Genomic DNA, 25,049 nt, shown 5'->3' on the forward strand with positions numbered 1-25,049 from the left:
TGACAAAGAAATACAGAAAAAAACTGAACTACGCTGGATGATATACTACAGTGTGCAAAATATTTAATCTTATTTTACATACATTAAACATGTTCAACTGTGAGAAACTATTGAAATATTGAATTTTATTATATAAAATATTGAATCTTATTTCATAAAACAGTAAACAGGTTCAACTGTGAGAAGATCCACAAGTAAATATCTGAAAAACAAATATAAAGTCTACTCACAGCGAGAACTGAATACTCGTTTCAGTGTAATTGGAAAAAAATCTTTCCGTCATTTCAATAGTTACCATGATCTACTGGTTAATCAATGGGAATATTTGGCAAAATAAAATAAATATTGCAGGTAATGGTGTAATGTTTTTGCCATCATCATGGTCGTACTAGCTTTGCACCCAATGATTCAGAGTAGGAGCTGGACCCACCATGACTCTGAACTGGATAAGCGGTTAGAGACCATGAATGAATGAATGGTCGTACTAGACAAGAAGTTCAAATGTTCTCACCTTTTTTTTACAGGACTTTCTTGGCAGTCCTCAATGGTCTCCAGGCATCTCTGGATCACTGCAGTCTGAGATCATGTTGGCCATTTTGCTCAGCACTGTAGTGACTTGCTTGTCTACATCAATGTGTTAGAGATCTTTCGTTTCCAAAAGCAGCTGTTGGTGTTCAGTATCCAATTTGTTAGTGTTACCATGTAACAAAATGTAAGACTGATTTCAGGGGAATTCCATCAAAATCTCTCTTGTAGAATGGGAGGAGATATGTGTTCTTCGGTATCCTCATCTTTGTCAACTGCTCTTGTAGAAACAGCATATCTGGTCGTACCTTCTTTACCTCCTCAGCCATTGTCTTGACAATTTTGGTTGTTTTTCTTCTCCATGCATACTTCAGTTGCAACAGCACCATTAACCTATATAAATTTACACAACCAACTTGAACTTACACAAGAGACAATAAGTGACGTGAATATAGCCATGTACTGAGTGAATGTAGTTTTGTACGTACAGCAGGTTTTCTCCCTGCTTTAAATGGTAATTGGACAACCTCAAATGTACGCTGTCTGCCAGAACCTGGAATTAAAAACTTTGTTCTCATCCTGAGCATTTCGTCATCGCTGATCAGCAGGCATTTCTCCTTTTTGAACTTGTTCTTGAAGGACTCGTACAGGACATCCGAATGGAAAAACATGGAAAACACATATCATGAAGCAATTTGCACCATATATAAGTGATTAAATAAATATTGAATATATTAACTACTTATAAAGCCTGATCCAAAGTTCTCTCTTAGGCATGGGTATACAGTTCCACTTTAAATAATAAAGCAGACACAGAGGTCTGGATGTAAACTGCTGCCCCTTTTAAGGTGAAACGAAGCTGGAGAATAAAAAAAACGAAGGTGGCTTCTTTTTCTCTCTTTCCATCTTAAACACTGTAGCTGTTGTGTTGGTTCATCTACTTATGTCTATGTTTCTGCTGGTGGATTTAATTTCAAGTGCTACGGCACATTTTCTTATCATCACTCACTTCACCTTAAAATCTCCTGTTGAGCTTCTGTTTATGTGTGATGTATCCGATATGCTCTCTCCTGATTGACTGGATGCTGTCCAGTGGCAGCAATCTTTTGAGAGCTCCTGAACACACCCCAACCCATCATGCACTGCGCTCACAATTGTGTGATTACCGATTATAATTACCAATATGTTTGGGGGCACACATGCACGCAAACTCACTGAGCGCACAAAGCTACAGCATCAACATATCTTAGCCTATGCACAGATGAGTACAAACTGAAAAAATATCATAAATGTAGTTCTTTAACATGAAAAAGAAGGCATATACTGACAATTATTTCAATATTTCTTAGTATTCTGCCATCTGTGTGGCATATTGCTACACTGTAAAACAATTTGTTAAGCAATAAATCATAACATATTTTTGTCATTTACCTTATCAAATTAAATTTTGTGATTTCAACTGGATTTTATGAGTTTTCAGGGTTCAAACACAACAACATCAATGACCCCAAGGCAAAATAAAACTAATATAAAGTAGAAATTATTAAACTAGTTTTACAGACTTCAAGTTGAATGCCATAAAACACACAAGACCATACAACCAGGCAGAGTCAAAACAATGGCCAGCCAAAGAAGTGAGCCCAAAGATGGCTGCCTTTCTGACTTCCTGGTGCAGCTTCAAACCTTTAAGCCCCACCCTTTTAGGAGATGTAAGCTGTTGTGGCTGGTTGGGATTGGTTGGAACTGGGAGAGTTGCCAGGTCAATGAAGAGTGACAGTCCAGTCTACCTATGTGAATAAGAGAAAGAGAGAAAAAGAAAAAAAAACAGGAAAGAAAACAAGATACCAAACACATGCACAAAATTGTTACATGTAACACGCCCACCCCAAAAAACAAACATATGTAATATGTTTGTAATAGGATGGAGGACATTATTACCTGCATGTATACTAACAAAGATTACTTACAGATCATATACGAGATAGGCAATGTGCTAGAACCAACATAAACTTAAAAATGTTGTCTCTTTCTCAAAGGTAGAATAATTTAGTTGATGTTTGTTAAACTTGCAAGAGAAGTAACATACAGGATGATCTATGCCTGATTCATCCTCCTGTAACAGTACAGCTCCAGCTCCCACAGCACTAACATTCACATCTAGTTTAATGAGCATATTCACACTTTGCTAAATTGAGTGTCAAGGAAGCACGCTGTAGGCGATCAAACACAGATGAGTGGGCCAGTCCAAAGTATAAATGATAAGACACTGGCACATCTAATAGCACAGTGTTCACTTTCCTTAGAAATGTAGCTGGTGCGTTTTAAGACCAAATGGCATCACTGTGTACTGTACAAAAGCATTTGGTGTTACAAATGTAGAGATGTCTGAAGCACGAGCAGTCAGAGGAACTTGCCAATATCCCTTTAGTAAATCCAGTTTACTAACAAATTTAGCAGAACCCACATTATCAATACAGACATCTATCCGGGGTAAAGGATAAGAATCAGAGATAGTAACGGAATTTACACGCCTATAATTTGTGCATCATCGGTATAACCAATCAGGCTTAGGAACGAGGAGACAAGGAGAACTCCAAGGACTACAACTTGGTTTTGCCAAACCATGCTCTAACAAATAGTCAACCTACTTCTTCATGGCAGCTCTCTTCACAGAATTAAGATGATAAGCATGTTGCTTAGTTGGTGTGGTGGTAGAAACCTGGATACCAGAATGACAGAAATTCTAGTGTGATTGCGAAATGCGATAGAGTCAGAGTTGGTCTTAAGATGGCCAAGATCATCGCGTTGGCAGAAATCAGATTGATTAACTACTAATAGAACTTTAAGGTATCACCAGCTAAATGTCATTAAGCTACAGTGTAACAATAATAGTGACATTAATCTGGGGCCACCATGATAGTGCATCAGACTGGATGCATTGGACAGAGTGTTGCTAAGTCCAATTTCTACTTCAGTGTAATTGATGGTGGTTGGGTAATGGTGAGGGGTCTGAGGCTGGCAACAATAAGTGGAAAGTGGATTAGTAGCATCCTTGAAGTCAAGTACTACAGAGGGGCAGCATTAATAAAGTGAGATGTCCTTCGTTGGAAGGTGTGCCCTGGTGGCGCCTTTCCAATGGCATAGAGGGAATTGAGAATTGAATGGTGATCTAGAGGGATGACAGATGAGGCCAGTTAAGAAGCCCAAAAAGGGTCAGTACTGCAGGAATGGCGAGATAGAGAGAAGGCAGTTTGTCACATGGGAGAAAACTCTGAAAGAGACAAAATCCAAAGGTGCTGAGGAGGCTCAATCAAGGGGGAAAGTTAGAAAGTTGACGAAAAATTAACGAAGATGCCTAGATGGTGATGAAAAACAGGTGCCAGAGAAGAGGCAGCATGTAAGAAGGTGAATTTAATTTGAGGTAGCGTCAAGTGCAGGTCCAAGGTAACACCCGAGGAGAGAACATAAGCTGGGGCTAGGAGCAGCACAGTTGCGAAGATAAGAGGACAGGTTGAAGGCCCACAGCTGCTGAAAGAATCAGTGTGAACAGTACCATAAGAGGCAGGGTGAGGTGCAGTCACTAGCAGAGGGACGAAGGTCCTTGGTGGCACAAGCTGGAAAGTTAGAAGTTGAGAGCAACGTAGCTGCCAAGAGGAGAGAATAGGATGAAGGTCCATGGCAGTACCTGATACGGAGTGAGGGCTGAAAAAGATAGTTTCAGCATAATTGGAAAAGAGAGAGGCAGGCAGAGGCGATTGCTCTAAGACTGCAAGGGAAGCACAGCTTCCCCTAAAATGTTAAAAAATAAGTGACCAAATACATACTGTTGTGTGTACATGTCATTGAATAAATATGCACTACAACGCAATCAACTTTTGTTCATAATCAACTTCTTATCACTGGTAAAGACGCGGCTTTCCTCTTAATCATTGCTGAGCGTCCACAGAGTTCAATAGCGAAGCAGCGAAGTGAAGCGAAACGAGACGAGTGATTGGATAAATGCTGGGCTTTGTCCCACCCATCGGACGCTCAGCGTCTCTGGGGGTCTATGGGGTTGGCCTCGGCTGGCCGGGACGCTCATCTTCTACATGATGATTAGATGATCTGTCTGAGGCTGAATCCCTTTTTGATTGACAGCGAAATTAGTGAATCAGCAGCCCTTTGGTGTAAATATCCGTGGACGCATTACATTTTTTTAAATTTTCTGTTCTGAGTTGAACCAGAGACTTTCTTAATCCTCTAAGCGGCATTTTCTTTGTTAAGAACGACTAGCGACAAATCAAGCTTCTATTTCTGGTGGTTTTTTTTGTAGCTGCTTGTGTTTGGAGACTGACTTCTATCACTCTTTCTGACTTCTATCTCAGTTTCTGTCCAGCGGGTGCTGCTGAGTCCCTCCACCGTCACAAAGCACTCACAGACGGACACACTTCACATGGGCCAAGGCCGTTTAAGCAGCCTAGCTCTGCTGGCCATTGAGAGGACACTAGTCAAGTCCCTGGAAAAGACGCCTTGTTGGTACGACAGGGTCACAGATCATTTTGTTGAAAAGGAACGGAGGGTAGAATTTACGTATAAATAAACCGACACATTTTATGATGTAGGCCGAAACTGAGCTTCTCCTCCTTGAAAAACCAGCATACGCCACTTGAGGCAGGGTATGGCACGACCACAAATTGAAGAATTTGGGATGAGCGTCCACAAAGTACACAAGCTGCTGATGTAGAAGCTGGAAGAATGAGACGAAAACAGGAGGCTTGGTGGGTTTGATAATGGCTGAACACGGCTCCAAATATGGGGATCAGCAGGAATGACCCAGTGCGGAGGAGCGAGCTGACGTAGTGAAGCAGTTGAGTCAAGATCCGTCTCCTGAACTAAATGAAGCAAGTTTGTCCGACGTGGAAATGATGTGAATTTGCAGGGTATATATAGGGCTGAGAGGAGGAGTTTGGGCGTGGTCCTACTTACATAACTTCAATTATGAGTTTACAGCCTTAAACTCAAGTTTTGAAAAATGACTATATTTCATCCATAATTTTGAATGTTAACGTTTTTAAATCTTTTAAGCTGGTGTTTATTAAGGTTAGTGTTAAAAATAGTAAAACCTTCAAAATTACATCACTAAAATTAGGCTATTTTTATTAATGCAATTTACTAAAATTAGATTAATTTTATTAGTTTTTGTCGACTAAAACTATCAAAAATTTAATGGTTATGTCACGCCTTGGTCCTGTCCTGGTTAGTCTCTATAGCTTTCTCTGTCTGTTTAGTTCCCTCTGTCTAGGTTAGTCTGTTTAGCTCTCCCTTTCCAGGTTTGTCTGTATCTGTCTCCCAGTCTAGCTCTCTCTATATAGATCCTCTGTCCAAATCTTTCTTTGTCTAAGTATCCTGTCTTTGTTTTGTTATCTTTTGTGTAAATAAAATTTATCCTGTTATAGTGTGTGCTAAGTCCCGTTAGGTTAATTCACATTTTAGTCAAAAGACTTGAGCTAAATCAAAACCAGCTGCCAAAATTAACTAGAAAAGTTTCCAAAATGCAAATGCAAAATAATACTAACAATAATAATAATGAATAAAACAACTAATTCATATATTGTCTAGAATGAATTGGTTCATTTTCTTAGACTCATTACATTTTATGTAATTATTATCCATCCATCCATTATCTGTAACCGCTTATCCAATTTAGGGTCGCGGGGGGTCCAGAGCCTACCTGGAATCATTGGGCGCAAGGCGGGAATACACCCTGGAGGGGACGCCAGTCCTTCACAGGGCAACACAGACACACACACATTCACTCACACCTATGGACACTTTCGAGTCGCCAATCCACCTGCAACGTGTGTTTTTGGACTGTGGGAGGAAACCGGAGCACCCGGAGGAAACCCACGCGGACACGGGGAGAACACACCAACTCCTCACAGACAGTTACCCGGAGCGGGAATCGAACCCACAACCTCCAGGCCCCTGGAGCTGTGTGACTGCGACACTACCTGCTGCGCCACCGTGCCGCCCCGTAATTATTATTATTATTATTATTATTATTGCAGCTGGCCTGTGAAGGACTGGCACCCCCTCCAGGGTGTATTCCTGCCTTGTGCCCAATGATTCCAGGTAGGTAGGTTCTGGACCCACCGTGACCCTGAATTGGATGAGTGGTTACAGATGAATCAATGAATTATTGCAGCCCATAGCAGTATAAACCAATACATTCTGGACAACATACATAAAGAAGTAAAATAAATTCATGACAACACAAAAACATATACTTGACCCTTGATGCCAGCATACTGTAGCGTAATAGAAATAATACAAACAAAGAACCCTTTCCTGAGCTGCAAAGAACCATTTAGGTATTCAGAGAGTTCTTTGGGTGTTCATGATTCTATATAGAACCCTTGATGAACCCTTTTTTTAAGAGTGTACAAATAGTGTGTTTAAACAATATTATAGAACATTATATACATCCACAGTGTCTGATGGAACAAACCAGAAACAGAGTGAACTCTTGTTCTCTAAACTCAAGTCTACCCAGGTCACCTCAGGAACATGAGGAGTGGTTAGAAGCACCAATTACAGAGCTGGAAATCATAAAGGCAATCTCAGTGATGAAGGCAGTGAAATACCCTGGTTATGATGGTATCCCAACAGAATACCAGTCACCCAGAGCAGGATTTGAACCCACAACCTTCAGGTCCCTGGAGCTGTGTGATTGCGGCACTACCTGCTGCACCACCGTACCGCCCCCTTCCAGCATTATACATCAAAATAAGACAAGGTTTTATGAAAAATCATTCTTCCTCTGATAACATTAGGAAACTATTGCACTTGATGTGGCTGAGCAAGTCAAAGGATGAGCCAGTAGCTGCCATCTCCTTAAATACGTAGAAGGCGTTTGATAAAGTTGAATGGAGCTTTCTCTTCTCTGCTTTATTATTTTTGGATTAGGACCTCTTTTTATTGAATGGATTAAGGTACTGTATTAGGAACCATTTTTGGTGTATCACGCTGGACCTGTCAAGTTTGTTCACTCAACCCCTTGTTCATTATTTTCATAGAAACTTTGGCAGTGGGCATTAGGATAAATAAGCACATGAAAGGGATAATATGGGGACAACAAGAACATAAAGTGCTTCTCTATGTGGATTATATTTTAGCACTTATCACCCATCCACTTACATCTTTATCACATCTGATGGACACTATACAGTCCTATTTAAAAATGTCAGGCTACACAATAAACTGGACTAAGTCTGAAGCCATGATATTATCTTTGTCATTCACATATGGTAGAAATTTTTAAATTCAAGTGGACCCCTAAAGGCACGAAAAATCTGGGGATTAGACTCTGGTGTTTGGAAGAATTCATTTTTTTAAATTTTGTTTTAAAAAGTGGCAGAAAATCAAATGAACCTTATGGGGCAAGATTAATATAATTAAAATAATTATAGTTCACAGTTCAACTAAGTATTTATGATGTTGCCCATTACAATTCCAATATTCATTCATTCATTATCTGTAAGCGCTTATCCAATTCAGGGTCGCGGTGGGTCCAGAGCCTACCTGGAATCATTGGGCGCAAGGCGGGCATACACCCTGGAGGGGGCACCAGTCCTTCACAGGGCAACACAGACACACACACACTCACTTCCACACACACACTGTTGAGTTGCCAATCCACCTGACAACGTGTGTTTTTGGACTGTGGGAGGAAACCGGAGGAAACCCACGCGGACACGGGGAGAACACACCAACTCCTCACAGACGGTCACCCGAAGCGGGACACGAACCCACAACCTCCAGGCCCCTGGAGCTGTGTGACTGCGACACTACCTGCTGCGCCACCGTGCCGCCCACAATTCCAATATATTATTTTAAAAGATAAGAAATAAAAGAATAAAACTAGAAATATTGTAGGCCCCTAGAGAAAAGTGTGGTCTAGGACTTTCAGATTTGAAGCTTTACTGCCTGTCATTTGAAATGGCTAAATTAATCAAACATTGGGAGGAATCTGAGAATGGGCAAGAATGGTTAACCATTGAAACTGATATTTGTTTACCGTTTGACCCGAAACATAGATTATCTCAAAAGATTGATACAACAAACCCAGTTTTTATTCATTCCTGTGAGGTGTGGTCAAAGGTACATAAACTGTTAAAGCTTTCACATCAGGTACAGAAATATGTGTGGCTCTGGAATAACCCTGCTATATGTATTGGTAAACCACCTGTGTTTTGGGGGCAGTTTATGTCCTACAAGGATTTAACTCATACATTTGAATGGGAAGGTAGAGCAAACATTTGGAAGTATTTACAGATGAGACATTGTGTGACCTCCAAATTTAAAGATACTGTAGGAAATGAGATTTAGACTATATTAAGATGCCATGTGAATCATCAAACATCAAACTTTTATGGCAGAGGGACTTGAGGATAGTGTACACCAAAGAGAAATGGATAGATGTCCTATCAGAGAGTGGTAAATATGTGAAGGAGGCCAGAAATAAATTTATACAGTATAAGGTTATACATAGACATTATCATACTCCTACCAAACTACATAGAATGAAATTAATGACAGTGTTGGAGCATGTGTTGGAAATGTAAAAAAGAGGTGGGGACATATTTACATGTTTTTTGGGGATATTCTCTGGTTGCACCTTTTTGGAGTAACATCTTGGAGGTTTTGAGCACCTGGTATGGCTTAGAGGTCCCTCAGAGTCCAGAACTGTGTTTATTGGGAGACAGATCTCAAATGCTGGACATCTCAAAAGGATTCTTTTCAGTTGTTTTGGTTAGTCTCGTGACAGCATCCAGGATCATCTTAAGACATTGGAAGACTACAAAGTGTCCTGAGATAAATTCATTCATTCATTCATGAATTTGAAAGTGCTAGGTCCTGGCTACTAATGCTATGTAAGGACTTGCAGCTTGGAAGTAACTTCTAGACATGTCATTCTGAAAACCAAGACGAGTTATATGAGTTTAATGTACCCCTGGAGGGAGACCGAAAGTTACATACCTACCCTAAAGTGAAGTGGGAGAGAGTGACATCAGGGCCCACGTCACGCCGTTGCGTCATCGCTTCGCGGAAATACGGGGAAGATTTAGGTTTTGCTCCTTCAGTGTGTTAGCGGTGGGATTTAGAAAATGAGAGTAGTCTGAGAGAAGGCGAAATAGACAGACGCATTTGCGCCGGGCTAGGTGGAGTTTATTTTGTGCTTAGTTTAATTTAATTTGAGATGTCGCTGCTCCAGTCAGCGCTGGATTTCCTGTCGGCGGCGGGCGCCTCGGGAGCCGCGAGCCGAGACCAGAGCGACTTCGTTGGACAGACCGTGGAGCTTGGAGACACCAAGCTCCGGATCACCCGTGTCATCGCTGAGGGTAATTTTAAAGACTATCCTTTAAGAAAGGAAAAGTGCGTTCCACCTTAAACGATGCCGCAGTTAACGTTACCTTCTGGTAAAACATAGCTAATTGTCCCGATCCACCTTAAATAAGGAGGCAGTTATGGTTACATTCTGATTTAAGTTGACTTGTTTGGATATTCAATACAACCTTAAATGGTTCAGCAGTTAACATTACTCCAACATTACGTTCTGGCTCAATATAGCTTATTATTTTCTGATCAACCTTTAAATATTGACATTCTTGTTAAAACCATAAATGGTGGACGCTGGCTCATTTTTTACCGGCTACACGTATTTTCTTCCACCTTAGGTGTCTGATTTTTAAATTCTCTCTAATATTGGCGTCTTGGTTCGCAAGATTGTTAAGTGGAAGTTCATTCCACCTTAAATGATGCAGCAGTGCCGCTCCGGCTGAAGATGACTCCGTATTAGAAGTTGTCGCTCCACCTTAAATTATACCGCAGGTATATTCTGGGTTAAATTGGCACCTTAAATGATGCGCTATTTAAACTCCGTAGCATGTTTATCCTAGCAGTATTTTACAATTGGTACATTACTTTTACAAATATAAACAAATCTATTAAACAAAACAAAGTGTCGGAGACTCTCTGGCTTCGTCTGTGGTTGACAGCTTCTAGGCTTAGCCTCAGCTCATTGCTAATGCTAATTTATATATATGGCGGTTAATTTGTAATTCTCTTAAATATTCTTAAGTACAGAAGTACAGTCCGTGAAAACTCTCGTCTGTGCGTATGTATATCGTCTGTATAAAAGTTGTCTAAGAAACACATATTTTACTTCCTACACCGCTAGCATGCTAGCACACCGTGTTCAAGAGAAGTACCCGGTGATTTTAATGATAAAAGTACAAAATAACATCGGAACTCATAAATTCATTTAAAGTTGTCACCGTATTTAGGGTTATTAGTCTTTATTATTTTACAGTGTTATAAAGTGAAATCATGTTAATTCTGGAATTTCACTCTTATCTTTTTTTTCCCAGTCCTAATCTTAAAATTACCCAAACTTCGCTTTTCGTATTTTCATAAACACTCCTTTTAAACCTTGTTCCACTAGCTCTGAACTGTATTACTTTTGTTGGTATATTATAACTAAACGTCAGTTGTTCATTTAAAGAGCCCATATTTTGGAAAACTTAATTTACATTTTTTTTAAAGTTTGAATGGTGAAGGCATTATTAAAGATTCCAAGCCATTTCAGTTCCTAATTCCTAATGTTCATATGGACATTATACTGCAAACACTTTTTTTGAATTCCTTGTTTTTGTGATTTTCCTTAAAACAGTATGTTTAAATACAGCGATCATAGTGAAGTTATAAGGAGTGTTTGGCACTGACTGCATTTTTAATAATAGTGTGGCCAGTCTTTATACCAGAAATAAATTCCCTTTATTCATAAGAATCCTGCCATAGAACTGTCACAGTTTCAAGGTCAGATTTGTTTTCCAGATGAGCCTGATTGTGCTTTTGTTCCAGTCTGTGAAGCATCTCACAAATAGTTTTTGCTAAATTTGCTCCTTTGGTTTCTTAGTAATTCCAGTTGGTTATTAAATTAAACATTTGCTCAGGATCAATGGAATGTTCAGAATTTGTATCTCAGCTTGTTGCACTTAGTTAGTTACACTTTGCTGCGCTCTGAAGAGTGTCCCACTGTACTTATAAATGTTTGGTAAAGAACATTATTTACATCAAGTTATAATATTTAGCACATATATTGATGCAGCATTATATTATAAATAGCCTTCAGTTATTTGTGTTAATACATTGATGGCTTTATTCAAATGTATAGATTTGTTTAGAAAAAGAGACTGTATTTTGATATGTATTGCATAGTGCAGTGCCTCCTAAACATCCAGCCAGTCATATTGCAGGTACGAATGGTACTTTAGTCCATTTTGTGAGAGTGTCACCTGAAACATGAAACTTTAAATGGCTCTTTTCATTCTTTCTCCCTTTCTTTCCCTTATTGCCATGGAAACAGCCCTTTGAGCCACTGAACACACCTGATTGTTTCCCTCTCGTTTCCCTTTTCTCTCATTACTATTCAATAACTTTCTAACTCTCTGTCGATCTCACTTTCTCTGGTCAGCAGGTTTCAGGCTTCTTGTAAAACTCAGTCTGTTTTGAACATTTACTGAATTTAAAGAGTCATATATGTGTAACACATTTATTACCCTGTATTATAATATATTTCCAAAATGCACTTGGAAATTCAATAGAAAATTGATTAAATTGATCTTTTTTTTCAATGCTGTCCTCCCTTTTTTGTTGTTGCTGGTTCTTTTAATTTCTTCACACTGTATGTTTGTGCTTTATTTTTAAAACCATACTACCGCGCATGTTTTCATGGGATTCTGCCACATGGAAGCAACATGGAAGAGAACCTAAACTCAGAGACAAACCAAGCATTTCAAGCACCTTGTACCAAAGAAAAATGCAGTGTCTGTTGTTTGGATGTGTTGTCATTTTAGTGAAGATGACAATGAACATAAAGAAGTCCAGTGTAAACACTGACAAAAAAAAGTTAATACCACTAATCTGTTTTAAGACTTGAGGCACAATCACATCACCAAATATGAGCAGTGCATGGCTCAAAATAAAAAAGGACTGACAACCTCCCAGCTACATTAGAAAAAAAATAGCCCAACTTTAATACTAGAACTTATTTATAGTACAAGCCTTGTCAGTGAATTATGAGTGCAAAAAAGTAAAACAGAATAATTTATTAATATACAATTTCCCTTAATTATGACGGTGTTAAGACTTTAATAGTGTTGGATATAATTCAATTTGCATTTCTAGCTATTTGATAATTGTCATCTGTCAAAACTAAAACATGACTGTTCAGTCTAAGGATTTCTTTTGATCCTTGATGCTGCTTTTTCAAATTCATCACAAAATTAATATCTCTTTATACAGAGACTTTTGCAAAGTAAGAGAAAATATTGCAGTCGGTTTCAATCCATGACACGCTGAAGAGGAATAACCATGATATTATGATTATTCACAGTTCCTCATGTGCCCACTCTGCTCTACTTCTCTGTTTACCAGCTCGTTGATAATACATGCTGTTTGCAAACACAATTTTCTTTTTTTAAATATTGGATTGCATTTGAATGGAATTAACTACTGCTAGGTCTTCTTGCTGCAGGCTTGGTCCTGGTGTTCTCCACGTTTTAGAACTAACCTCAAATGTATTGTGATTATAACAGTTCCCTTATTACTGTTTATTGCTGGGTTTTAAGGTAAAAAATATTTTTTTCTTAACCATAAAAAGACATGGTTCTGTTTTTTTACCATAGCAGAGATAAAGAAATAGATAGAGTCAGGAGAGAGTCATGGATTATCTTATGCTTACGGTGGGTTTAGATCATAGTGAATGTGCCTTGAGTCGCCCTGACCACAGCCACAGAAAACAAAACAGACAGAACATTTACCTGTTTTAATTTTCTTGCAAAATTCCTTTTCTGTTTTCAAATCAGAAAGCAGATAACTAGTCCACCTCACAATGACTCTCAGAAGATTTAGCTTTGCACACCAACTGATGTCATCACGGTTCAAGATCTGCTCAGACAGACCCCACTCCCCTTGCTGTTATGGAAGCACCATCGTTATTGCTTAGTTATGTTTGTGGCAGGGAAATACTAGACAGGCTTCGGTTAGATTGACACTCCTCTAATGTCTCTCTACTAATCACATTGTGGGGTCAGGACTAAATGTGCATTGTGATCTAATTTTAATGTAAACTTGGAATGACATACAAGTTTGGGCAAAACACCTTACTTGTTTAATTTAATTCCCACTCAATAAGACTTAGTATAACTCTCTACGGTTTAATCTCATTAGGTTAGCTTGAGAAGCGGGTACAATAAGGTTAATCGTGTGGAGATTCGTAGCCTTTTTTTTTCTTTCTTTCTATCAGCATGTGATATCAAACAGTGAAGACAAAACATCTCTATGTGTTCTTGTCTTATAACAGTCCCCATTGCAATTCTATTCTGCTTGTTTATTTGACAGTTTACTACTTAGACATGGAGCAGCAATGTCACAATTTTTCAATATTTTTCAAATACTGGCAAGTGTGTGTGTCTCCCCCCCCCCCTTTCTTTTTTTCTCTCAATACTGCAGTATTCTGTTTTACTGTCATATTGCCCAACTCATGCCTCTTCCTTTTTTCCTCAGTAAGAGCTTTAATTTATTGTATCCGCAATACCAGTATGGAAAGACAACTGTGTGTTTGTTCAGATCTTTTTTTATTTTTGTTTTTGAATATCATTTTCTAACAAGTGATACAATACATTGTACATTTGAATGAATAAATGACATTAACATATGTTTATCACATGCAGTGAATATTAGAAGATATTTATACCAGTTATTCTGCTGGTGAATAATTAGGGACAACTTTTCTTTGTACAAATTTATAATACTCAATAAGTGTTTCCTTATACTTTTCAATGTTGTAGCACTGTTGCCACTTTTGTTTAATTAAGTATTTTCTCCCTGTGTGCAGGTGGGTATGCGTTTGTATACGAAGCCCAGGATCTTGGCAGCGGTAAAGAATATGCTTTGAAGGTATGATTGCCACACAGGAAATGGGTTCAGGTTCATGGTGAACATTATCTAACCAAACTGGCTTTCTCCAGTGTCTTTAATGTGGCCCATCTACACAGTGGCTGTTTGTAGAGATGCACAAAAACTAATTATTATAGACTACTCTTTGAATTGTTTGTGTTTTGTTTACAGAGACTTCTTTCTAATGAAGAGGAGAAGAACAAGGCCATTATCCAAGAAGTCTGCTTTATGGTAAATTTGCAAATATACTCAATAAATGCAAATAAATACAATTGGGTGATAAGAGATTGCTTGCTTTGTGTGTGTGGGTTTTGTATCTCAAATTAAGATGAGTTTTATATAAAAAAATAAATAAAAAGCTGCTTGGTTGTAGTCAGTATACTGGTGGCTAAAATGTGTTTTGTGCCTGTTTACATGTACAAAATGTATCTGGTTTATTTCAATTGTCTAAACTCAGGTGCTTTTGTTGTAACACTCTAGAAAAAGCTGTCTGGTCATCCCAATGTGGTTCAGTTCTGCTCAGCTGCTTCAATCAGTAAAGAGGAGTCAGACACAGGCCAGGCAGAGTTCCTCATCCTCACGGAGTTATGTAAAGGTATACACACACATACAGTTATTATCCAAATTAAAACAGCTACCCGTAAGCAGTGTAAGAGTAGGGGGAAAAAATCTTCTTGGATGCATGTTGATATCTTTTCTGAAACAAATTACCAAATATTATAGTCAAATTTAATTTAGTAAAGCTCTGTGTTTCCAGTAAAGTAAACGCACAGTCTGAGACAAAAGCTAATAGTCTGGAGTTTCTCCAGCAGGGGCGCTGTTACCATGCAGGGCGTTTCTTTGTGTGTGATTTGAAGAGAAGGAACAGCCACAAATTCGTGTTTGTTAAACTGAGAGGTAAAATGGTTTAAAAACGTTATTTAGTATATTAATAGCTAATGATTTCAATTAGATTATATATTGTTAATTCACATACTCTTTTAATAAATATATTTATACCTCTTGCCTACATTAAGACAGATATTGCTACATAACATTTAATATTTCAACACATCTGATGCTTGTCATTTGTGTTTCACAGAATTTTTGTCACATTGAGAAGAGGGTGGGGGAGACGCTAGAAGAGAACTGCTACTATTTGTGATCCTGGGAAAAATTGGGCTAAAAAATCATATATAGCAGGCCTAGTTTAATTGTATTTGACAGTGTTTTTGGCAGGGGTTTTGTGAAGTTTGTAAAGCTGACTTGCTCATTTCTAGAACTGGAGATGAAAACACACACACAAACTCAAATTCTCCACACAAATTTCCTGCTGAACTGACCCTCTGTGCTCCACTTCCTGCAGGTCAGCTGGTGGACTTTGTGAAGAAAGTGGAACAGAAGGGACCAATGTCATGTGACACCATCCTGAAGATATTCTACCAATCATGTCGTGCTGTGCAGCATATGCACAAACAGAAGCCACCAATCATACACCGGGACCTCAAGGTAAAGCCCCACTCTCATTTTATATTGCTGATTTAATAGAAGCTAAAATAACAGAGGTGATATTTGTGAGTCTGTTAACTTGATAGGAATTTTGTTAATTCCTGGATAGCAGTGTGTCAGATTTCTAGAACATTTGTCCTTGCAGATTTTAACGTTTAGTGAAATTTAATTTGTTGAAACTCGGGGGAAAAGAGCCTTAATTTGTAACTGAAATTATATTGTTAAAAACAGAAAATATGAACAGGTTGTAAGATGTTGTAGGTTTGGCTCCACTGAAATTGAGTCTCCTGAAGAGAGTGGAAGCTCTGATAGAGGCAAAGGGTGGGTGCAGTAAATAATGAAAAAAAATATTATTAGGCTTGTATTGTTGAAGTATGTCTGCGTCACAGTTCTGCTGTATTATTATATCTGTCTATAAAAGTGTATTTGTGTGTGTTTGTGACAGATTGAGAATCTGCTGATCAGCCAGCAGGGGACAATAAAGCTGTGTGACTTCGGCAGCTCCACAACCATCGCGTATTATCCAGACTACAGCTGGTCTGCACACAAGCGTTCTATGGTGGAGGATGAGGTAGGGTGCTTGTGCGTGTGCATGTGTGCATGCGCCTGAGAAGCAACAGACTGCTATTTCACTAATTTAGAAAAATACAATACATAACATATCCTGAAGTATCTACACCCAAATGTGAGTCTGGCTATTTGAACGTGCACCCATTGACAGCATTCAACTGTGTGAGCAAGGTTGTCATGCCCAATGCCAACTGCAATCTCCAGGGTTATTAAAACTCCAGCACTGTGCTGTGGAAAAGTGGAATTGTGTTGCTGGAGTTATGAATTTACAGGAGTTGGTAGCATTGCTAATATTTATAATAATATGCCTCACTAATATTTATGTTATATTAATGCTGTCAAGGGTGGCATGGTGGTGCAGCAGGTAGTGTCGCAGTTACACAGCTCCAGGGACCTGGAGGTTGTGGGTTCCAGTCCCGCTCTGGGTGACTGTCTGTGAGGAGTTTGGTGCGTTTTCCCTGTGGGTTTCCTCCGGCTGCTCCAGTTTCCTCCCACGGTCCAAAAACACACGTTGGTAGGTGGATTGACAACTCAAAATTGTCCATAGGTGTGAGTGTATGAGCGAATGTGTGCGTCTGTGTTGCCCTGTGAAGGACTGGCGCTCCCTCCAGGGTGTGTTCCTGCCTTGCGCCCAGTGATTCCAGGTAGGCTCTGGACCTGCCGCGACCCTAAACTGGATAAGCGCTTACAGATGAATTAATGAATGAATAATGCTATCAAATCCCCACAACAGTGTTCCAACATGTAAATATTGTGTTATATGTATAATTGTGTTAATGTTATTCAGAAGATTAAAGTCTCTTACTAAAGGGGAGCAAAATCTCTATTCATATTCTTAATTTCAGAAGAAATACTGTAATGGTATGTGTATATTTCTATATTTCTGAAAATTTATCTCATAGCACTGTGTTTTGATAATGACTATTCCTTTTTTTTTTTTTTTTTTTTTATTAAATAAATATATAGTCATATGATTTCATATTACACTCTCTAGTGATATTTTTTAAGATAAATATGAAAAACACTGTCAGGATGTTCATTGTTATTTAATTGCATCATATGACTTATTAATTTGCTTAAACATTTCTGTCATTTCCTGACTGGATTCTGATTGCTTTAATTAAGATAAAACTGTTTAGTGCTTTATTCTCTCTAATAATCTGTGTCCGTTGTGATGGCAACACACCAGTGTGTGCTTTGCTTGCATAAACAGTGTTGTTGTGGGTTTTTTTTTAGTGTGCAAATAATCTGGCTAAGTCTAGGTTCTTGTTGTGTAAGATTACGTAAGATTAGGCTAGTACAGTGGTTCCCAAAGTGGGGGGCTATTGCAAGCGTGTGCAACAAGGCAACTGAAAGAATTATTCATGCAATTTGTAATAATTCCAATATATAGACAAATAGTTATTTTATTTTGTATGAATGACAACATTTCAAATAAATTGCAGTGGTGCCTGTGTTGAGTGAAAACTTGAAGAATACAGGCATTATTTGAGATCTATTATATCTGATTCTAGTAAACTTTTTACATTGCCCCTCTTGACTGCATAATTATTAATGTAGGATTGTGGTAACCTATAATATGTAGTTTCAAACCAGTGAAGACTAGAATCTCAAAGCTTTTTTTTGGTCCGTGTGTGTGTGTCTGTTTCTTTCCAGATCACCAGAAACACGACGCCAGCCTACAGGACTCCGGAGATGATCGACCTCTATTCCAACTTCCCCATCAATGAGAAACAGGACATATGGGTGAGATTAGTGTCTGTGTGTGTCTACCAGATGTTCTCACACAGTGAAATGTGTTAGAGCCCAGTAAATGAAGTCTGCTGGTGTGCATCACTGATGCCAGCATCGCCCTGATAATGAAATCCAAATCCTCCATGACCATGATGAAATACTGGAGCCTCTACCAATATAGTAATGAACCCCAAATCTCTCATCATCATTGTAATGAACCCATTGCAGCATTATATCAGTCTTCCACTATAGTCCACTTCTTGACACATCCTTTTGTTTTTTGAATCAACACAGCACTACCACATCTTTGTAAGCCCCCTTTTTCACGATTTCTTCTATTTATCTAAACCAAAAGTTCGGAAAGTGCCTAGTGCAAACCCTTCTGGATTTTTAAAAAATAATTTCCCAGCACTTTTTAATGTATTATTTTTCTGTGAATAATTACATTTATACATATAGGTGTTAGGCAATGAAACTGAAACACCTGTCATTTTAGTGTGGGAGGTTTCATGGCTAAATTGGACCAGCCTGGTGGCCAATCTTCATTAATTGCACATTGCACCAGTAAGACCATGTGCATCCAATGGTTCAAACATTGTGTCCTGAAGGCGGTGCCGTGTATCAGGATGACAATGCACCAATACACGCAGCAAGACTGGTGAAAGATTGGTTTGATGAACATGAAAGTGAAGTTGGACATTTTTCATGGCCTGCACAGTCACCAGATCTAAATATCTAAACCCCTAAGCCATCACTCAAGTTCATATACATGCAAAGGCAACCGAGTGAATATTGTACGTACATAAATAAATAGGTCAGTAGTAATGCATCTCTATATTCCGAACCTCTCGTATCACCATGGTAACACACCCCAAATCATCATGATGATGTCATCATGTTTGCATACCTCATTAATGTGGTACTGTGCATCATGGGGGGGAAAAATCTGAAAATGTGTTTTTTATTAAAGGCTTAGATAAATGTTGACAATATCAACTCTGTCTCTCCCTCTCTAAAATCCATCCCTCTCTTTGTCTATCCATCTCTCCATCCTCAGAAAATGGGAAGCCTCATTTATCTCTTTTTAGTTTTAGACTAACATCACAGTTTTGACCTTAAAGATCAACAATTAAAACACATTTATTTTTCAACAGTCTCAGGTGTGTGATAATACAACGCTGTGCAGTGTTTCTGAAAGTGGTGTTATATTCCACAGGCTTTGGGCTGTATCCTGTACCTGCTGTGTTTTAAACAGCACCCTTTTGAGGAAGGTGCTAAGCTGCAGATCGTTAATGGCAAATACAGCATCCCACAGAATGACATTCGCTACACAGTCTTCCACGAGCTCATCCGTCAGTACCGCCTTAAAACTAATAATGTCTGTCTGTCTTTCCTGCAGTACATATAGACAATTATCTGTCAGTTGTGTCACTGTTTAATGTTTGGATGTCATGCTGTATAAGTGTCTAGATTTAAATGAGCGCTAATCATATATTAATGTATTTCAGGCTCCATGTTAAAGATAAACCCGGAGGAGCGCCTTTCAATTACTGAGCTGGTGAATCAGCTGCAGGAAATTGCTGCTGCTAGGAACGTCAATCCTAAGTCCCCCGTTACCGAGGTAACTTACACCAAAAATTATCCCATCGCTAGGCCTGTCACAATAGGCATTTTTTTCTGTGGTTGTTATATTGTCTCAGCATTATTTGCGATAAACTATATTGTCATTTTAAGACTGTTTTATGCCATTTATATAATGATAATCAAATAAAATAATAATTAATTTACATTCCAATACAATGCAAAAAAGAGGAAGAAATAAGAGATTGTACCCCTCTTTACGTTGCTGCTTTTTTGGTGGTGAGCTCTGTGTGGCTCGTTATTATTGAAGGAACAAGCACTGAAACTGGTGGTTCAGAAAAATAATGTTTAGACAGAGAGAACACTGTTGTGTTGCATGGTTTTTGTGGTATTTTGACCAAAGCATGTCAAAATGTTTCAATAAGAACCCAGGGAACAGCATTAACTTTGTGGGGAAAGTGGTATGGACCTTTTTAAAACACTTTGATATCCTCCATCTTGATTGAGTGGGCCAGATCCACCAATTACTATGGAATTTTACCAAAATCATAAATTTATTATGCAAGCGCACCCCTAATACTTTGACGATAAAGTCCATAACTTCCATTACCTGTGTAAGTCCCTATAATACTATAATACCCATCACCATTATAACACATTCTTAAAAAGTCTTTATCATCACAATCAAAATTATTCAGTGACATATTAGAGAGTATGTTTTTTTTTAACCTGATTTTATCAGTTAGACCATTTCTGTATTGTGATTGGTTTATTAATTGATACAGGAGAGTTGTGGACATAGCATTTTTAAAGTGACGGAGGGAATCTCACATTCTGATTGGATGAGGAGCTGATGTTGATTGTGGTTTTATTAGAGCTTCTTTTAGAAACAAACCCCTCATTCACAGACTCACTCACTGAAAAGTGTGTGTCTCTCTCTCTCTCGCTCTCTCTCATAAATATTCATCCCTCTCTGTCTATCCATCTCTCCATCCTCAGACAAAGGGAAGCTTCATCCCTTTTTTTCTTCTCCCCCCCCCCCCTTCTCTCTAACATCATCACGCTGTGGTGTCACTTTTTGAGAAGGAGACCAAATCAGAGAACTGATTGCTGCACAGAATGTAAACACATGCTTATTTTGGGTCTGTTTTAGGCTCTGTTTTGATAAATTGTGTTGTTAAATTGTTAAAGTAATAAACATTCTTGTAGGCTCACTTTCTATTTCTATGGTTGGGCAGTTCTAGGAAAGTTCGATAGGTTTGTTAAAGCCTACTGAACCCATTTTAAAACTAATACAGAAAGGTAAAGGTAAACTAATACAAAAAAATAGTAACTTTAGGTAAATTATAATAAAAATCGTAAGTACAGTGTACAGTAAGATCATCAACCAGCAATACATGCCAAATACATACTCATGCACACTACTTTTGTCCACCTCTTCCAGCCTGTGTGTAAGGTCATTAGACTGAGCTTATCTGGGTTAAGTAGGGGAGTTCACTCAGGATTAAAGAGATTAGAGTGAGAGGGAGGGCACGAGACACAGAGCATGTGTATGTGAGAGAGAGCAGTAGTAGTGTAAGCTTTTGTCCTGTGAGTGTCTGTCTCCTCCTCTTTTCCTGATCTCGTTCTCTCTCTGCTTCTGTAACCTCAGACTTTCTTGCTCATCACTTGCTCACATACCTTTTGTGACTTCCTGGAGTATCTAAGTGTAATTTTGTCCCATCTCTGGCTGCGATGAAGGGATTAGTGTAGATCCTTATAGTGGACAGAGTGGATGCTGTGTCAACAATGAGTCTGTTGAGTGCGTATTACTGTCTAAAGCCGTCATTTGATGGATATGAATCTCTGCAGCTGCTGGAGCAGAATGGTGGATTCGGAAACAACTCTACACAGCTCCCAGCACAGATCAACAACATACACAATGCAGGTGAGGAACCGCAAAATATATTTGTGATTTGAACAGGGCTACACAATTTGAGCCTGTGAAATATAAAGATATAACACCACTAGTAGGGCTGGTCAATTAATAAAAAATGTATCGAAATCAATATTCAGAACTTCAAATCAACATAATCTTGTCTATATAAATTATTTATATTCTGTTATGTCCTCGTTGTTTGTTCACGTACTGTCCCATTAAAACCATGCTACCTAGCTGTAGTCACATGATTCTGCCCCTATCTGCTACATGGAAGCAACCTAAATGTAGAGGCCGACCAAGCAACTATAGCAATTAGCACAATCACACACCAAATACAAATGAGAGAGGAACAGACAGATGGCCCACAGACGCTGTTTGCATGGTTCTACTAATCAAATGATCTGACGTGTTGGACTCTACACTTGCACACATGCATACATACCTGTGCAGGAACAGATGTGCATCATTAGTTCACTCACCTGTGGTGTTTTGATCATTTAGAATAATAGAAGAATGCACCCCTCAGTTCTGAATTGCTCTTTCTTCATTTTCTTACAAGCATGTAATAGTCATGAAAAACATTCGCTGAGTGCTGGGCTGGAATGCATGTTTGTATGTTTTCTAGTCACTTTTTGCATGGTTGGAAAAGATTTAAAAAATAATAAGAATAAATAAACATGTATGTATAATTTGTTTATTTGTTTTATTTATTTGTGAAAATTTTGTTTCTCCAACACAAAATATAGTATTTGACATCAGAAATTGTCATTGAATATTGTGATCATCTAAGTTTGAGAAGATGCCATATGCACAGTCATAGTCAAATAAGTAAAGTTATAATTTTTTTCTGTATCAGCAACAGAAAAAACATACTTGAAAAGCACGAAGCCTCATCAACTAAATAAAAACCACAATTTTCTGTAGTTACTGTGTCAAGCGTTTACCTTTATCCCAGCTTTCTTTCTTCTCATGAGGCTCATTTTCTCAAAAACATGCAGCAAACCCTTCAGGCTTAAAAATGGATTTGTATTTTCTGCTTCCTAGAATCCAAGTAATGCCAGTTAGATGTTTAGAATCTTCTGTCCATATATGTTCAGAGTCTTTGGGAAGCTTTTGTGTTGGAGTTTGTTGTGTGTGAAATATATACTGTAGAGTATTTTACGATTTTATTTAAACATTCCTGACCATTTTATTTCCAAAGTCAGTGCAGGGAGTAACCAGCCACAGATTGATATAGCACCATATTTCTCTATATTTCAGCCCCTAACTCTGGATCTCAGGGGGTTTTCTCTTCGTTCTATAAGAGGATTGACCCTCTGTTCACCATCTGTCCACACACACTTTACACCATGACCATTCTGTGATTGTTTTGTGTGTAACTCTAATTCTGTGTTTGTGTAGTCATTCAGGACAATGTAAATTATGTAGATTTAATGGGATTTTTAATATTTGGGGAAGTTTTTGATGGGTCTGCAGTAGGGCTGGCAATAATTCTGTATTTTCATTACCAGTGATATGATTTTTATGCACATTTTCAATATTTCAATATATACTATTTACCAGGTCTGTCACTGACTGCCATTCATTGCAGGGTGCTGCCATCAGTTCATTGCACACAATTTTAAAGTTGGTCTAAAAATATTAATCAATTAATATTGACAAAGCCCAGAGGTGGTGCTGGTTGTTGTTGTTGTTGTTGTTTGATGGTGATGTCATGTTGCTTTCAGTTCTTGGCAGATTTTCTGTGGATTGTTTATTATTCATATCGATATTGGACTAGTCCAGTTCTAGTCTGCAGCCAGCAAAAAAAATCTCCCTCCCCTTCTCTCAATAAATCACAAGAATGTATCTAAAAAAATACTGAAATATGGACATTTGATGCTGCAAAGCTGGTGGACTTAAAATCTCAAACTCATTTTTTTCTGTTTCTGCAGGAGTGTATGGTGGTGATCCTGAGCAGGGTTTGGGGGGAGGATTTCTGGACATCCTGAAAGGTGGAACGGAACGTTTTCTGACAAACATTAAAGACACATCCTCTAAAGTCATCCAGTCTGTTGCCAGGTGAGACATTGGTCCAGCTGATCTTGGCATAGACACTGATGTTCAGGATTTTGACTGTAGGTCTGACAATTATGGACATTTTGTAGTGTTTATTAACTGATAACCGGTTATTGGGGTATATTCTTATAATTGGAATTAGCCAGTGTTTTAGTGACTAATTTTCTTCTCAGTTTTCTATATTTACTTTTTCTTAAACTCACTTAAATCACATAATCTCTGACTTTAGCTAATCTACTGTGGCCCTGGTGCATTAGTTAGAATTGTATGTTTTCGGTCTCTGTTTGAACTGATATTTTCAGCCATTATGAAATATCTACTGGAGATTGACCGCACAAAAATATTGAATATCATTCATTCGTCCGTTCATTCCTTCGTTTTTTTTTTTTTTTTACTTAATATGAAAGCAGAATTGCTCCAAACATACTCCCATTACAACTTCAAAATACTTTCCTTCACTAAACACATGCAAGGATATTGTTGATTCTTGCAAAAAGAAATCAGGAATATACTGTTCATATGCAGGAAAATGCCATATATATGTTTCAAATCAATAATGTTTTTTCAAACAACTACATACAACTCTATATATATCATTTTAACATAATCACAGTTCACATTATTATATGATTGCTATTGAGCTCTGAGTGAGGTATGGTCAGAGGCTCAGCAGTAAGGAGCTTTAATCTGCTCCGTCCTCTCTGTGGTTGAGGTGATTAATCCACAGAACAGAACAGCATCACAACACTCTGCTCCACCAGCCAGTCCTGGGCACCAGTCTTTTTTTAAACAGCTTCTTATGCTTTTTACACTCAGACTGTGTTGTTTAACAGCTGCCAGTTCTGTAGTGTTGTAATGATGCAGACGGAACATGTGCTTAGCTAACCTCAATCTGAAATATCACTTGTTCAGAGCAGAACACAATGAAATAATGGGTAAAGTAGATAAGTGTTTTTTGGCACTGGTAAACATTGCATTTTAGATCCTGGGGAATTGCTATTTTCTCGTTTGTTTATGTTTAGAAGCTCTGTGTCTTTTAATATTGAACAGTTTGTTTGATGTCAGTCAGTTTATTCATTGTTGGAATTATTACAGAAACTTGTTTGTGACTTGTTTAGATTTGTTCCTGCTTTGGGAGCAGGAAAAGAGTAGTATCCTCATCTCGGTTCAT

At 38.3% G+C, this 25,049-nt stretch overlaps 1 protein-coding gene across 3 annotated transcripts in view; it reads left to right on the top strand.

Moving 5' to 3' along the window:
- Positions 1-9,618: 9,618 nt before the first annotated feature.
- LOC136676738 (cyclin-G-associated kinase-like) overlaps positions 9,619-25,049 on the top strand; it is a 33,506-nt gene continuing 18,075 nt past the window's right edge. For all 3 annotated transcript variants that reach the window (XM_066653935.1, XM_066653938.1, XM_066653936.1), the window contains exons 1-11: positions 9,619-9,905; positions 14,465-14,526; positions 14,698-14,757; positions 15,007-15,121; positions 15,872-16,014; positions 16,460-16,585; positions 18,241-18,330; positions 19,535-19,670; positions 19,827-19,939; positions 21,751-21,826; positions 23,755-23,881. In XM_066653935.1, the coding sequence (XP_066510032.1) occupies positions 9,764-9,905; positions 14,465-14,526; positions 14,698-14,757; positions 15,007-15,121; positions 15,872-16,014; positions 16,460-16,585; positions 18,241-18,330; positions 19,535-19,670; positions 19,827-19,939; positions 21,751-21,826; positions 23,755-23,881 (1,190 nt within the window). In that variant the 5' untranslated portion in view covers positions 9,619-9,763. The remainder of the gene's footprint in view (positions 9,906-14,464; positions 14,527-14,697; positions 14,758-15,006; positions 15,122-15,871; positions 16,015-16,459; positions 16,586-18,240; positions 18,331-19,534; positions 19,671-19,826; positions 19,940-21,750; positions 21,827-23,754; positions 23,882-25,049) is intronic.

Source organism: Hoplias malabaricus, chromosome X2 (genome assembly GCF_029633855.1).
Source record: "Hoplias malabaricus isolate fHopMal1 chromosome X2, fHopMal1.hap1, whole genome shotgun sequence".
NCBI lineage: Eukaryota > Metazoa > Chordata > Actinopteri > Characiformes > Erythrinidae > Hoplias > Hoplias malabaricus.